General features: G+C 41.6%; 2 protein-coding genes across 8 annotated transcripts in view; both read left to right on the top strand.

Moving 5' to 3' along the window:
- Positions 1 to 2,733, top strand: part of VWA3B (von Willebrand factor A domain containing 3B) — a 236,803-nt gene extending 234,070 nt beyond the window's left edge. For 4 of the 6 annotated variants that reach the window (XM_021925079.2, XM_021925077.2, XM_021925078.2 and 1 more), the window contains one exon: positions 1,644 to 2,733. In XM_021925079.2, coding sequence (XP_021780771.2) covers positions 1,644 to 2,112 — 469 coding nt within the window. In that variant the 3' untranslated portion in view covers positions 2,113 to 2,733. The remainder of the gene's footprint in view (positions 1 to 1,643) is intronic. The other 2 variants (XR_002516781.2, XM_021925080.2) reach the window with 2 other exon arrangements.
- Positions 2,130 to 17,278, top strand: part of CNGA3 (cyclic nucleotide gated channel subunit alpha 3) — an 87,065-nt gene continuing 71,916 nt past the window's right edge. For both annotated transcript variants that reach the window (XM_021925085.2, XM_021925083.2), the window contains exon 1: positions 2,130 to 2,227. The gene's annotated coding sequence lies outside the window, so the exon portion shown is untranslated. The remainder of the gene's footprint in view (positions 2,228 to 17,278) is intronic.

Raw genomic sequence — 17,278 nt, 5'->3', positions numbered from 1 at the left:
ATGAAGATGTAATATGCATTCTGTTGTGTGACGTGTTTTCCACTTAACAATATGTCATTTGCACCTTTCCATGACAGTGACACCTCTTGTTTCATTTGTGCCTCACTAGAATTCCATTATTCAGGTGGTCGGTGAGTTGGGTGACCAGTGCCCTAGGTGAGGGCTGTCCACACGCTGCTCCTGGGTCTCTCTTGTTCTTCTTCCCAGAGTCCTCCAGGCGAGGGGGTAGGCGTCTCCCTACCTTGTTCTTTCCATGCCTTTAGTGCCTGAAAATCTCTCCACTTCTCACATCTCCTTCTTGTCGCTCCTCTTTCTGAGAGATCATAGCTTAGGGACTGAACTGTAATCATGGATACTAATTCATGGCAAATAGAGAAAAAACGTGAAAAAGAAACAGAATGTATCAACTTATTCTGCTCTGGAGGGCGGTAGCAATTTGAGGGATAGCTGAGGGTAATGTGATGGATAAGATTTTAGACTTCACAGAGCAGGGGCGGTAAATGCAACCTTGAAACATGATTCCTAGAAGTCTCTCAGAACCTGCTATCACAGAACCTATACATCCACACAAGCGCTGGCCTCAGATTTAAAGATGATTTTTGTCTGTGGCCTCCCAGAAAGGCTTTTCTCAATGTCACTGCTATCGCCCAGGCCAATGTTTTCATCTCTCTTGGGAATTCTCTCCTGAGTCTTTGAGCCAGTCTTTGAAAATTAGCATGTGTAATGAATCTTGATTCTTTCACAAGGGATTTGAATGATGGCGTTTTCTATTTGGAAATAACAAAAGCTCTCTTTCCACTTTATTGTTTTTTCCCTGATAATTTCCAGAAGGATCCAAAGCAGTAATAGAAGTTATGCGGAGTAAAAACAAAACAAAAAATTATTCAGATTGAAGGCAGGGTGATCAAGATAGCTGATACTGATTACGGGAACAAAATAAGGTTTAACACTAGGCGGCGGGTGTCCTTAACTTACCCTGAAGGCCCTGAAAAAAGGTGAGCTCCCAAAACCGTGAGCCACGGAGGCATGGCTGGAATGAGGTTATGGTGTTGCCAAGGCGCTGCCTTTGAAGGACAGCACTTCTGGGTAAAGAAGCTTTGTCAGCGCATTTTCTAAATAGTAATCTAGGTCAGTGACTTCATAGTCATCCCGAAGTTCAGTGTCATTACAAATCATACCATTTTGGACATTTGGGGAAATGTTTCCGATAGTATACCTTGGAGTCATTAGAGAAACTCAGGGTGTGAAAGAATATCTCTGATGTACAAGCTTCAGTTCAGGGATGAACTGGGCTGTGATGGGGCCAAGCTCATCTCCCTGGGGCGGACACAGGTCTATGCTGAGGCGTTTCCAGGGGCTTCTGGGCTGGGAGTTGTTCCTTCACTGGCTTGGTCAGGACGGGTCCGTATATTCAAGTTCTCCATGCCGTGGGAGGCTCCCAGACACCAAAGGCTCGTGGAAATGAACTGAGCGGCACTAAGCCCAGCCTAAAGCATTGGGTGCACAGTGCTCCAGAGACTCCTTTCCATGGGAAGAGGGACCTGGGCAGAGGAGCTGAGAAGCAGCCATGGGGATGGCTTGGACATCTCTGTAGATCCCGCAGCCACCAAGACAGGGTAACCCCGATCTCTCTCTGTCTCTAGAGAGGACGTGGAGACGAGGAACTCTGCTTTCCTTTTCTGGCCACTAAAAGAAGCGGACACGCAGGATTCCGGAGAGCCAAGACCCGAGAAGCCCAGGGGGAAAAAGAGGCCCGCCAAGCAGCCTCCTCTCCAGCAGGCGGCGCCCTCGGACTCGGACGGCTCCTCCCACGGCACCAGCTCCCACGGGTCCCGCCCTGGGACACACCCCGAGCCCGAGGTTTGGGTGATGGCGGGGAACACCCTGAAACCCCTTTCAAGAATGGCGCACCTAACACCATCCTCCAGCTTCTGGGCCTGTTTAGGCTCCAGTGCAGCAAAGACCCTACCTACATCCTTAAGTAATGGCGACCTCCGCTTCCCCAGACAGCCCAGCTCCGAGGCCTCCACAGCCGCGCCATCATGGCCGCGCCTGCACCTGGAGCAGCCCTGCCCGGAACCCTCCGAGCCACCCACAGCAGCCAAGGGCTGAGGAGCGGCCCGGAGACACCTTGAGGCCGTCTGGTGGCAGCGGCGTTTAAGAGACCAGCGCTCTTCCAGGCTGCTCAGCCCTCAGCCCTGACGCTGGAGCCGGCCGCTCCGCTGAGGTAAGGCCGCCCTCCGCGCCGCGCGCGCCTGCCCGGTCTGTGGTAAACTCCTCTCCCCTCTGTCCCTGCTGCCTCCCCTGCCCGCTTGACCACACTGGTTCTGGCTTTTTCTGACCGTTCTTTATCCTGTTTTGCGCCGGTACTCACAAAATTGTATTCCATCTTCTGGTAGACGCCCCACCCCCAGAAGTTTTAACCTGTAAGGTGACTGTCACAGGACTTTCAGATTGTTTACAAGTCAGCGTAGTCAGGATCCAAGCCGGCAATCTTGTTTTAAATTAATTATCACATCTAAATTAGAGATTTTGTCACCCAGTGTTGGGACTGAAATTCAGACCCGGTAACTTGTCTGAGATCTGCAAGACCGAACATCCCCTGCTGTATTGTTTCCTGACATTTTCGTTGAGCCTTTCCTAATTATTTTTGTCTGTAGTCTGTTGTAGGTAACTCTTAACTGAACACGAAACCAGAATAAAAACTCTTACACTGGAAACATTTCAAAACCATTGGATTGTTGGATTGTTTATTTGTTACCATTTTTCTCTGAACACATTTTAGCAACGACATATGAAAGTATTCAGTTGTGTTTACTAACTTCAAAAATGAAATCGCTCCATCAAATTTCCTTTTGCTAGTCAGTAAGATCCCTGAGGCTAGATGAAAACAGAGCACAGGTCATCATTAGGGAAAATATTGGATGCTTTTTGCAAATAGAACAGATAGGGCAGAGTTCTGATACTCTAAAAATCTACAATCCAATTAAAAGTGGCATTCACATTCCTGAAAGCTAGGAGTAGCCAGGGTTATGGTGAAGATATTAAAGGACTAATCCACTTCTAAAAATATGAAAAAAAAAATAAGGGACATTCGCTCAGCATCAGGCTAAAAACAATAATGCAGTGAGGAAGGAACTGAAGAGTGAGGGAACTGTTTGAAACAAGGCAAGGAACAGTGCTTGTGGGAGGCAGCATGCGTCCTAGAACTCAGACATTCCCTCCCAGCAGGAAGGCTCTGGAGCAGTCTCCGCTAATGAGAGTTGTGTCCTGGAAGGAAGGAAGGGTATGAGGGTCTGAAAGAAGGGAGGTCTGAAGGAAGCAAGGTGTCTGGTCTGGAGAACTAGTGGACCAGTTTAGAAACCCACCCAGTCATAGGCATTGGTTCATTTATTCATGCAAGCATGCACGTGAGCCTGCGTACATTCATTCAATTATTCAACAAGCAATTGAGTGCTGACAGCCTGCCAGGCTCCAGAGAGATTCCAGCAGACACTTGGAAGGTGGTCATCTTCCCTCTGTACCCATCTCACTCTCCTCATCTCCACTCTTATTGGAACAATCACTGGTGTCTGGTGGTGGGGTATGAGCAGAGACAAATGACTACAGGGCAAATATATACAATACTAGTTGCATTGGTGTTACATTGCAGTGCACGAGGCCATCACTTGATGTGTTCAATGATAGTGCCTACTTCAGTGTAATGGAGGAAGTTGCAATTACAATGGTGAACTTCCACCTCCAACCAATACAGAATGGCAGCAACTAGATTTACACTCCCATCAAAACAACTAACACACCTGCTAAAATGTATGTAACAACAGTTTCCAAAACATTGGCCGTCAGGTGATAAGGACGGTGCTCATAGAGAGACAAATGTGATGAGCCCTGTGCACGTCCCAGTTGCTTCCTGGAGACATTTCCAGGTTGCAGCATAGGGAGAGGGAACCCAAACACAGCCTGGCAGCCTCTGTGAGATGAGGGGATGGACATGAAATTCTGAGGAGACCAAGGCAGCTGGAGTTTACCAGGGTCAGGGCTGGTGAGCAGAGAGCTGCAGAGAGAAAGCTCACTGGAGACCTGCAAAGTGGCCCTGTTGAGTCTTCAGCTAATAAGTGCATGGCTGTGAGGAAATTACTGAAGACCAGAGAAAGGACTACTCAAAATGATTACAAGGGACAATTCCTACGGTTTACACAGGGCTGGGAATATCTCCTGTTTCCTTCAGCCAAAGTGGAAAATATTATTCATGGGGCATCGGATAAAGTATTCAGGAATTTGTCTCAATAGTGGAGCAAAACTGGCATTTGACTAAATGCTTCCATGGTCCCAACCTAACAAAGCTGAAAAGCAAGCCTGGTAAGGATCAAACCTGTTTCCAAATACCTGTGTCCCAGAACAAAGATCAAGGATACTTATAGGGATGCAAAAATATTCACCATCCAACAAGGTAAAATTTACAATGTCTGACATCCAATCAAAGACTGGCCTAAAGACAGGCATGAAAAACAGCAGGAAAATAACCCATAATAAAGAGAAAAGCTGGCCAAACGTGGTGGCTCACACCTGTTATCCCAGCACTTGGAAGGCCGAGGTGGGCAGATCACCTGAGGTCAGGAGTTCGAGACCAGCCTGGCCAACATGGTGAAACCCTGTCTCTACTGAAAATAAAAAATTAGCTGGGTGTGGTAGCTTGCACCTGTAATCCCAGCTGCTCAGGACGGGAGGCTGAAGCAGAAGAAATGCTTGAACCCAGGAGGTGACTCCGGAGCAAGAGTCCATCTTAAAAAAAAAAAAGAGAGAGAAAAGCCAATTGGAATCAGCTCCGAATGACACAGACAATGAAGAGTACTAGAAATGGCAACTGATGTTATATATATGAAAGACTTTTTTTCTTATTATTTTAATCTCCTTTAAAGATAATTGGCTTTATAGAATAATGGCAACAGTACATTAATGCATTTTCATAAATCCCTGAACGTGCACCTGGATGCTTTCAATGCCTCAGATGATTTGTGCATTTGATTTTTTTGCTGAATAAATCTGTACTTTTAGCATATACCAGAAGTAATAAAGGGAGTTCAATTTGTTAAACACACTCACAGACACACACAATAATAATGATGATAATAATAATGCCTATGTATCTAGATTTTATGGCCACCCTGTATAATAGGCCTGGATCACAAGCCAGGGGCCATGGGTGATTGCTATAGGAATGGACTGATTGAAAACCAGATGTGAACTATGTGGAATGGGTACGAGGTGAATCCTTGAAACAGAAAGATGTTCTTCAGAAAAAAGGGAACAGATATGCAAAAAGAGACTGGATCGCCAATTAAGTGATGTAAAAAAGATTCCATGCATCAAGTGAAAGTCATCTACATACTTCTCAGCTGCTTTCCAACTCTAGGAGTCTACAGCTCAATGACACAGTCTATTACCAACTCAGAGCAGTTCCGCATAGAGGAAAAACTGTCCTTATAAAAGGTGGGTGGGTTGTAGCCAACAAAACTAGTCAAGAGAAATCAATTAGAGGAATAATAATTGGAAAAGAAGAAGGAAAATGATGTTTGCACATGAGAAAAGACAACACCTGAAAAACCTGAATCAATAACACTAATCCAAACAAAAGAATTCAGTGAGATGGATATAAATTTAATACATAGAAATCAATATACACAAAGCATGATTGATTAGAAGATATGTTGATAGTGAAAAACCTCATTTACAATAGCAACAAAGAAAATAAAATGCAGTTGATTCTCACTATTCATGTAGTTACATTCTGTAAAGTTGCATCTAACACTGAATACTGAATCATTGCTCCTAGGGGACATACAAGATTAGGTTCCTGCAGGCCTCTGGTCACCATATTTTCATCAACTAATCAATACATAACTTTGTTTTATGTGTGTTTCTGTTCAAAGATATCTTAATATATGTTGCTGACTCACTAACATACTCATGCCCAACCCTATAAGCGTGTTTACAGTAGGAGAGCTAAAACAAGAAGGCAGTAGGTGACTCAGATTTTTTCACTTCTGTGAGCATGCACCTGTCTGCAAACATGCTTTGAGCATTGGTTTTGGGGTTACAACTAAGTTTTAGCAGTGATATGGTTTGGATTCATGTCCCGGCCCAAATCACATGTCAAATTATAATCCCTCGCTGGGCATGGGGGCTCATGCCTGTAATTCCAGCACTTTGGGAGGCCAAGACTGGTGGATCATTTGAGCTCAGGAGTTAAACGCCAGCCTGGGCAACATGGCGAAACTCTTTCTCTACAAAAAATTAGCTGGGTATGTTGGCACGTGCCTGTAGTCCCAGCTACTTGAGGGTGCTGAAGTGGGAGAATCGCTTGAACCTGTTAGGCAGAGGTTTCGGTGAGCTGAGATCATGTCACTGTACTCCAGCATGGGCAATGGAGCAAGACTCTGTCTCAAAAAGAAAAAAGAAAATTGTAATCTGCAATGTTTGAGGAGGGCCTGGTGGGAGGGTGATTAAATCATGGGGATGGAGTTCTCATGAATGGTTTAGCACCATCCCTCCTGAGTACTGTATAGTGACTAAGTTCTCATGAGATCTGGTTGTCTAAAAGTGTGTAGCACCTCCCCTCCCCTCTCTTTCTCCTGCTCTGGCATCATAAGTACTGGCTCCTTCTTCACCTTCTGCCATAATTGGAAGCTTCCTGAGGCCTCGCCAAAAGCAGATGCTGCCATGCTTCCTGTACAGCCTGCAGAACCATGATCCAATTAAACCTCTTTTCTTTATAAATTACCCAGTCTCCAATATTTCTTTATAGCAATGTGAGAATGGACTAATACCAGCAGGTAGGTGAATTCACAAGTATGGAATCTGTAAATAATGAGCATGGACTGTACCTAGAATAAACTTAACAAGAAATGTGCAAAACCAATGCATGAAAAACTTTGAAACACTCTTGAAAGATACAAAAGTAGACTGGAACATCCCTTGTTTTAGATAGGATGACTGAACATCATTAAGATGATAGTTCTCCCTGAGTTCATGTATTACTATAACACAATCCAAGTAAAAACAACAGAAAACGTTTTATGAGGCTTGAAAAATTTATAGTAAATTGGTAAACCAAAAATAAAATTATAAGCCCCCAACCATCTGAACAGCCTTCCTCTTAGGCCAGGGCACTCTAAAGTTTAACCTGAAAGACTGGTTCAGGCCCTGAGGGGAAGTGGGGGTTGAACATGCCTCATTATACCCTCTAGCATTAACATCAACACAGACCTTAAGCCTGATAAGAAACATTTACAATCTATTCTCTCTGAAACCTAGTACCTGGAGGCTTCATCAGCATGATAAAACTTTGGTCTCAACAACCTTTTATTGTAACCCACACATTCCATTCCCTTGATGATAACTCTTTCAACCAATTGCCAATCAGAAAATTTTTAAATCTACCTATGACCTGGAAACTTCCCACTTTGAATTGTCCAACCTTTCCAGACTGAACCATTGTATATCTTAAAGGTATTTAATTGATGTCTCATGTCTCCCCTAAAATGGATAAAACCAAGCTGAACCCCGACCACCTTGGGCACAAGTTCTCCGGATCTCCTGATGGCTGTGTCATGGGCCATGGTCACTCATATATGGCTCAGAATAAATCTCAACAAATATTTTACAGAGTTTAATTCTTTTTGTCAACAAAGTTCATATGGAAAAAGAAACATGAGTAGCTAAGAAAACACTGAAAAATAAAACTCTGAGGAGGAACTTATATTAGCATATTAAAACATTATGATATCTCTATGCTTAAAATAGTGTGGCACCAATGAGATACCATCTCACAACAGTCAGAATGGCTATTATTAAAAAGTAAAAAAATAACAGATGCTAGCGAGGTTGAGGAGAAAAAGGAAAGCTTTTACACTGTTGGTGGGAGTGTAAATTTGTTCAACCATTGTGGAAGACTGTGGCAGTTCCTCAAAGACCTAAAGACAGAAATAGCATTCAATCCAGCAATCCCATTACTGGCTTTATACTCAAAGAAGTATAATTTTTTTTATTATAAAGACATATGTATGCGTGTGTTTATTTCAGCACTGTTCACAATAGCAAAGACATGGAATCAACCCAAATACCCATCAGTGATAGACTGGATAAAGAAAATGTGGTACATATACACCAATGTAATACTATGCAGCCATAAAAAAGAATGAGATCATGTCCTTTGCAGGGACATGGATGGAGCTGGAAGCCATTATCCTGAGCAAACTAACAAAGGAACAGAAAACCAAACACTGCATGTTCTCACTTATAAATGGGAGCTAAATGATAAGACACATGGACACAAGGCAGGGGGAACAACACACACTGGGCCTATCGGAGGGTTGGAGGGTGAGAGGAGGGAGAGAAGCAGAAAAAAAAACTAATGGATACCAAGTTTAATACCTGGATGATGAAATAATCTGTACAACCATCCCCCATGACACACATTTACCTATGTAACAAACCTGCACATGTACCCCTGAACTTAAAAGTTAAAAAAATTTCCTTGTGTGCTATCACAAGGAAAGGCAAATGGACTGATGGAATAAAATAGTGTCCAGGAAAGACATAATATATATTATTTATCTGTCTATCTATCTATCTATCTATCTATCATCTGTCTGTCTGTCTATCCATCTATATATCTATCTGCAATTGTCCCTCAGTATTCAGAGGATTGGGTCCAGGAACCCCTTGGATACCAAAAATCTGAGGATGCTCAAGTCCTGCAGTTGGCCCTGTGGAACCCATGGATACAAAAAGTCAGCCCTCCATCTTTATGGGTTCCACATGCCATGAATACTGTAATTTTCATTCCACAGTTGGTTGAATCCACAGATGCAGAACCTGAGGATACAGATGGCTGACCATATTTGGAAATGTTGTATATTATAAAGGTGGCATCTCAAATCACTGAAACTTTAATAATAAGTGCTGGGACAATGGATAGGCATTGGAAAACAATAAAATTAGATCCATGGCTCACACCACATACAAGAATAAACTCCAAATCGATAAAAGTCCTAAATGTAAAAAAAAAAAAAAAAAAAAGTAAAAGCAGACAGGTACTAGAAGAAAACATGAGTGAATTCCTATATAACTTAATGTAGAGAAAGATTTTCCAACTATAACTCAAAATCCAGGTACAATAAAATGTTGCTAACCTTGACTAGTTAAAAAATTATTTTTAAAAATGTATTTCCAAAGACACCATAAACAAAGTCAAAAGACAAATGACAAATGGAGAGAAAGTATTTGCACTAAATAGCACACAAAGGCTGGTGTCTGTAAAATACAAAGAGCTCTTTAAAATTCAAGGGAAAAACTGACCAAAGATGTGGAAGAAAAATAGGCTAAAGACAATAAACTATCCATAAGATGTAAGGATAGACCTAAAAATATGAAAAGATGTTTAACTTCACTAATGATAAGAGAAATACAAATTAAAACTAGGCTTTGGCCAGGCACAGTGGCTCACACTTATAATCTCAGCACTTTGGGAGTCTGAGGCGGGTGGATAAAATGAGACTGGGAGATCAAGACCCGTCTGGACAACATGGAAAAACCCCATCTCTACTAAAAATACAAAAATTAGCCAGGCACAGTGGTGCATGCCTGTAATCCCAGCTACTCGGGAAGCTGAGGCATGAGAATGGTTTGAACCTGGGAGGCAGAGGTTGCATTGAGCCTAGATCACGCCACTGTACTCCAGCCTGGGTGACAGAGTGAGACTCCGTCTCAGAAACACACACACAAACTACACTTACAGAACTGCCAATAATGTGCCAGTATTAAGTAGTCATGCAAATCCTTTTACAGGTAACAATTTTAAGACCTTGATATGGTTTGGCTGTATCCCCACCCAAATCTCATCTTGAATTGTAGCTCCCATAATTCTCAAATGCCATGGAAGGGACCCAGTGGGAAGTAAGTGAATAATGGGGGCAGGTCTTTCCCATCCTATTCTTGTGATAGTGAATAAGTCTCATGAGATCTGATGGTTTCATAAAGGGGAGTTCCTCTGCACACACTCTCTTGTCTGCCACCAAGTAAGTCATGCCTTTGCTCCTCCATTGCCTTCCACCATGATTGTGAAGCCTCCCCAGCTATCCCAGCTATGTGGAACTGTGAGTCCATTAAACCTCTTTTCTTTCTAAATTACCCAGTCTTGGTATGTCTTTATTAGCAGCATGAGAACAGACTAATACAGCAATTGGTACCAGGAGTGGGGTGCTGCTGTAAAAATACCTGAAAATGTGGAAGCGACTTTGGAACTGGATAACAGGCAGAGGTTGGAACAGTTTGGAGTACTCAGAAGACAGGAAAACGTGGGAAAGTTTGGAACTTCCTAGAGACTCGTTGAATGGCTTTGACCAAAATGCTGATAGTGATATGGACAATAAAGTCCAGGCTGTGGTGGTCTCAGATGGAGATGAGGAACTTGCTGGTAACTGGATGAAATGTTCCCTTTGCTATGCAAAGAGACTGGCAGCATTTTGCCCCTGCCCTAGAGATCTGTGGAACTTTGAAACTGAGAGAGATGATTTAGGGTATCTGGCAGAAGAAATTTCTAAGCAGCAAAGCATTCAAGATGTCACAGAACATGGAAGTTTGGAAAATTTGCAGCCTGATGATGCGGTTGAAAAGAAAACCCCATTTTCTGGGAAGAAATTCCAGCCAGCTGCAGAAATATGCGTAAGTAATGAGAAGCCAAATGCTAATCACCAAGACAGTGGGGCAGATGTTTCCAGGGCATGTCAGAGACCTTCGTGGCAGCCCTCCATCACAGACCTAGAGACCTAGAAGGGAAAAATGGTTTTATGGGCTGAGCCCAGGGACCCCGGCTCTATGCAGCCTTCAGATAGGGCATTCTGCATCCCAGCTGTTTCAGCTCCAGCCATAAGGCCAATGGTACAGCTCAAGCTCTTGCTGCAGAGGATGCAAACACTAAGCCTTTGTGGCTTACACATGGTGTTGGGCCTGTGGGTGCACAGAAGTCAAGAATTGAGGTTTGTGAACCTCCGCCTAGATTTCAGAGGATGTATGGAAATGCCTGGATGTCCAGGCAGAAGTTTGTTTCAGGGGTGGGGCCCTCATGGAGAACCTCTGCTAGGGCAGTGCAGAAGGAAAATGTGAGGTTGGATTCCCCCCCACAGAGTCCCCACTGGGGCATTGCCTAGTGGAGCTGTGAGAAGAGGGCCACCATCCTCCAGATCCCAGAATGGTAGGTCCACTGACAGCTTTGCACCATGCAACTGGAAAATCCACTGACGCTCAATACCACCCATAAAAGCAACCAGATGTGGGGCTGTACTCTGAAAATCCCCCCTGGGGGCAGAGCTATCCAAGGCCAAGGGAGCTTACCTTTTGCATCAGCATGACCTGGATGTGAGACAAGGAGTCAAAAGACATTGTTTCAGAGCCTTAAGATTTGACTGCCCCATCTCCTTCATTTTGGCCAATTTCTCCCATTTGGAATGGTTATGTTCATAACTTGCTTTTGATTATACAGGCTCATAGGCAGAAAGTACTTGCCTTGTGTCAGCTAAGACTTTGGACTGTGGACTTCTGAGTTAATGCTGAAATGAGCTAAGACTTTAGGGGACTGTTGGGAAAGTATAATTGGTTTTGATATGTGAGGACATGAGATTTGGGAGGAGCTGGGGTGGAAAGATATATTTTGGCTGTGTCTCCACCCAAATCTCATCTTGAATTGTAGCTCCCATAATTCCCACATGTCATGGGAGGGACCCAGTGGGAGGTAATTGAATAATGGGGCAAGTCCTTCCCATGCTGTTCTCGTGATAGGGAATAAGTCTCATGAGATCTGATGGTTTTATAAAAGGGAGTTCCCCTGAACATGCTCTTTTGACTGCCTCTATGTAAGTCACATCTTTGTTCCTCCCTTGCCTTCTGCCATGATTGTGAGGCCTCCCCAGCCATGTGGAACTTTGAGTCCATTAAACCTCTTTCCTTTCTAAATTACCCAGTCTTGGGTATGTCTTTATTAACAGCATGAGAACAGACTAATACAGACCTGGAAAAAAAATTTTTAAGTTACCAGCTATTTACAGGCACAATGAAATGCTCAAGAACAGAGAGAAGCTGCTGGAGAGCTTATTCTTTAAAACTGCAACTGGAGAAGGGAAGAATTGTGAGTTTGTGACATTCTGGCCTGAAGGCACTCCCCCAACTTTCAGGGTCAAGGCAACAAAAAACTGTAGTCTAACTGGCTCAGGGTGCCAGAAAAAAGAGTTCAGGGCTAGAAAAAAAAGTGGAAGTTTAAAGGAAAATGCTCAGCAGCAAGAAACTACAGTAAGAGTGAATCATAAAACCTAAGTAGGAACTTTACCGTAATTCTTAGCTAGCCACTAAATTATTCAGGTACAAGGGAGAACCCAGGGAATACTGTAAAAAAAATTAGGCAGAGACCAGAGAGGAATGTACTGTTGAGAAACAGCCGTACAGAGAAAGGTCTATGTATTTGCTGCTTTTTAACTGAAATGCATTTCCAAGCCATGTGCAGCTTGGGCAGCAGTAATCTAATGCCTTATGGGTTTAAAGTAGCAGGGGACAGAATTCAAGGCTGGAATAACAGTTGGAAATTTAAACAAGGGAATCTTTGAAGGAGTGAGCCCTCAAAGCTGCCCAAATCCCTGAATGACCACTATATTATGTAGGCATAGGGAAAACACGCAAGATGCCAGGATAAAAGCAGCAATTTGAAGCCATAAGAGCAAAGTAGAGATGTGAACTGCTTCATATTACAAGATAAAAAAGTTTGCAGTTTGAGTCCAGGCAAGTTGACTGCCTACTAGAATTGAAAATAAAAAATTAAGTGTACAAAAAAGAAACCACACATACAAGAAAAACCCTTACGAACACAACAGAATCCAGAATCACTAGAATATATTGTCTGTAGTCCAATTTTGAACCAAAATTTAGTAGACATGCAAAGAAACAGGAAAATGCATTTTATTCTTATGATAAAAGACATTCAATAAAAATTTTGATTTATTCCAGATGTTGTAGAGCAGACATCAAAGTAGTTACTATAAATATATACAAAGAATAAAAGAAAGAGTATCAGTGAAGAAATGGATAATCTCAATACAGAAATGAAGGTATTAAAATGCAAGTGGAAAATTCTAGAGCTGAAAGGTACAAAAAGTACACTAAATAGACTGAGCAGCAAAATGGAAAAGGCCGAGGAATCACTGAATTTGAATATAGGTTGGTAAAATTTCCTCAATCCAAAAAACAAAAAAGGCAAAGAATATTGAAGAAAAGTCAACAGAACCTCAGAGACTCGTGGAATAATTTCACGCATTTTAAAATATGTGTAATTGAAGTCCTAGAAGAGGAGGAGATAGAAAAAGAGAAAGAAAGAAAAAATCACTGGAGACAAAATAACTGAAAACTTCCAAAAATGTGGTAGAAAATGTTAATAGATTCAAGAAGCCTAAGGAACCTCAAAACATGATAAATACAGAGAAACTACTCCCACACATATCATAGTCAAATTGCTAACAAGGAAATATTGAAACCAGACAAAAGAACACAATATATTCAGAGGAAGACTGACATGATTACAGATGACTTCTCAACAAAAACTATAGATACTGGAGGGTATTGGAATGGCAGAGTATAAAAAGAAAAGAGTTTAGGACCTATCAGCAAAGAATTGTATATGCAGTAAAACCAGCCTTCTAAATGAAGGTGAGAGGAGTTCCACTTCCAGTATGTTCAAGTAAACTCTTAACACAGACCCTCCAACAGATAGCTATAACTACCCAGAGACTCAAGAGAGGCAACAAAGCCAGCAGATTCTGATGTGGTGAATGTCCTGTTATTACATATTTTAGCTTAAGGGCAGGCTAAGGCAAGACATGGTAAGTACTACATGTGGAGGCTTAACTCTGAATGAAGACTTACAGTCTTTCTGGCTTGAAAACCCACAAAACAGAGTTTGGGAAAACTACAGCTCTTCGTGTATACAGAGAGAATACCAGCAAGGAAAGATCCAAAGACAAGGAGCCACAGATTTTGTGTATAAACTTGGCCCACATCTCTGACACCAATTTTTTTTTTTTTTTTTTTTTTTTTGAGACTAAGTCTTGCTCTGTCACCCAGGTTGGAGTCCAGTGGTGCAATCTCAGCTTACTGTAATCTCTGCCTCCCAAGTTCAAGCCATTCTCCTGCCTCAGTTTCCCGAGTAGCTGGGATTACAGGCATGCACCACCACACTTGGCTAATTTTTGTATTTTTAGTAGAGGTGGGGTTTCACCATGTTGGCCAGGCTAGCCTTTAACTCTTGACCTCAAGTGATCCACCCACCTCGGCCTCCCAGAGTACTAGGATTACAGGTGTGAGCCACCACACCTGGCCTCTAACATCTTAACCATATATGCACAGACAAATTGGAAATAGATCAATTAAGGGTGAAAGAGCTAAACTGAAATTTTTAACTGCCACCCAAGCCACAGCATTTGCAGTATAAATTCAACAAAGTTAATTGTCTGCTAAAACAAAAATAACAAGTGTTCTGAGGAATGTAACAGAATTCAGAGTCTCTACAACCTAACATTTATAAAGTATGGGTTAAGATTCTAAGTTGTTCAACATGTAACCATGAAAATGTGATCATCCAGTTTCAAGAGAAAAAATATAAGCCAATTAACCCTGAGATGATCCAGTTGTTGAATTATCAGATAAGGACTTTATGGCAGCTATAATAACTAGGTTCATTAAAGTCAAAGAAAATATGCTTATAATAAACTATTAAAAAAACAAACAAATGAAAATTCCAGAACTAAAAAATACAGCGTCTTAATGTTAAAAAAAGAAAAATCCACTGGATGGGCTTAAGAACAGAATAGAAATGGCAGAGGAGTCAGCGGCTCTGAGATCAATAGAAATTGTCAAGTCTGAGAAACAGATACAGGATTTAAATAAACAGGACTTTAGAAACTGTGGGGAAATAGACACTGTATTTTGAGTTTTAAGATGAAAAGAGAGAGACAACAGGGGAAAATCTTTGGAGAAATAATGGCTGCAAATCTCTCAAATTTGTCTAAAGATGTAAATTTATAGATCCAAGAGGTTCAGTGAATCCCAGAGTAAATAAGAAGAAAATCATCCTGTCACAGTCACAATGTTGAAAACCAAACATGGAGAAAAAATCTTGAAAGCTGCCAGAATGAAACACGATACATTGCATTAAGGGGAATACTAATTAGAAACCACTGGCTTCTCATCGGCACCTATAGAGGCAACGACCCTGCAGTGGGACAACATCATTAAAGTGTTGAAAGAAAATAAAACCTCTCAACCCTAAATTCCACATCAAGTGAAAATATCCTCAAAAATGAAAGCAAAATGAAGACATTTGCAGATAAAAGTAAACCAAAAGAATTTATCATCAGAAGAATTGCACTATAAGAAATGCTAAAGGAAATTCTTCAGGCTGATGGGAATTGATAGAAAACAAAATCAGATCTTAAGGATGGGATAAACAGGATCTGAAATAATAATTATCCAGGTGACTATATCAAAATATGTTTCTTTTTATTTCCTTAATATACGTATAGGTATAATATACATGACAACATGGCAACTGTGGCACAAATAGGAACAGGTGGAGGGGTGAATGGACATACATGGTTGCAAGGCTTGTGTATCTTATATAGTTGTAGATTTTAACTTCTTTCTCTCAACACTTTCTAGGACAAGTAGACCAAACCCAAAAACCAGTAAAGATTGTCTCAACCAGCTTACCTCTACCCCAAATTCCAGATAATATATTTATTTTCAAGTATGCCTGTTACTTTCACCAAGACAGCCTGTGTGCTTGGCCATAAACCAAGTTCCAATAAATTTAAAGGAATAGCAGTCATACGAAGCGTGTTCTTGGCCCACAATGAAATTAAATGAAAAGCCAATAAAATAAAGTAGAGATGTGAACATAAATAAGATATTTATGATAATCTCAAAATATTTGGAAACGAGACACATATTTCTAAAAATCCATGGAACAAAGAAGAAATCACAAGGCAAAATGACAAATACAAAAATTAGTTATTTGAAATAAATCAACAAAATAGATAAACCTCTAGCAAGAAAAAGAAAACACAAATACAAAAGGGTTATCACTACTAGAGTGCATATAGATATTCAAATCATAATAAAATAATATTATGGACAAACTATTTCCTGAAAATTCAAAAATGAAGATAAAATGAACCTTGAAAAATATGACTAACCAAAACTGACATAAAATGAAACAACGTATAAATTACCTTGTATCTATTAAAGTTAATCTGTTATCAAAACCCTTTGTCTGTAGTCCAATTTTGAACCAAAATTTAGTAGACATGCAAAGAAACAGGAAAATGCATTTTATTCTTATGATAAAGAAGCTCCAGGCCCAGATGGTTTAGCTGGTGATTTTTATCAAATATTTGAAGACAAAATTATAGGCTGGGCATGGAGGCTTACACCTGTAATGCCAGCACTTTGGGAGGCTGAGGCAGTGAACTCAGGAGTTCAAGACCAGCCTGGGAAACATAGCAAGAACCCATCTCTACAAAAAAATAAAATAATTAGCCAGATGTGGTGACATGCACCTGTGGTCTCAGGAGGCTGAGGTGGCAGGATCACTTGAGCCCAGAAGGTCAAGACTGCAGTGAGCTAAGACCATGCCACTGCACTCTAGCCTAGGCAACAGAGTGAGACCCTGTCTCAAGAAAATAAATAAATAAATAAAGATGAAATAATAACAATCTTACACAAACTCTTCCAGAAAATGGGGAGGAATAGGGGAAGGGACCAGAAGTCAAGCAATGCAGACAGCCTGTAGAAGCTAGAAATGATAAACAGATTCTCAACCTGAAGCTTCCAGAAGAAGGCTGCCAACACCATGATTTTAGAATTCTGAACTCCAGAAATGCAAGAGAATAAATTTCTGTTGTTTTGAGTCACTTGAGAAAAAAAAAAAAAAAAAGGCCAGGTGCAGGGGCTCACGCCTGTAATCCGAGCACTTTGGGAGGCCAAAGCAGGCAGATCACTTGAATCCAGGAGTTTGAGACCAGCCTGGGCACCATGGCAAAACCTGTCTCTACTAAAAATACAAAAATTAGCCAGGCGTGGTGGCACATGCCTGTAGTCCCAGCTACTTGGGAGACTGAGGTGGGAGGATCACTTGAGCCAGGGAGGTTGAGGCTGCAGTGAGCCAAGATCATGACACTGC

Source organism: Papio anubis, chromosome 14, assembly GCF_008728515.1.
Source record: "Papio anubis isolate 15944 chromosome 14, Panubis1.0, whole genome shotgun sequence".
In the NCBI taxonomy this organism is placed as follows: Eukaryota; Metazoa; Chordata; class Mammalia; order Primates; family Cercopithecidae; genus Papio; species Papio anubis.
Note: the sequence above shows the minus strand (reverse complement) of the source record. Positions and strands in the feature narration are given on the sequence as shown.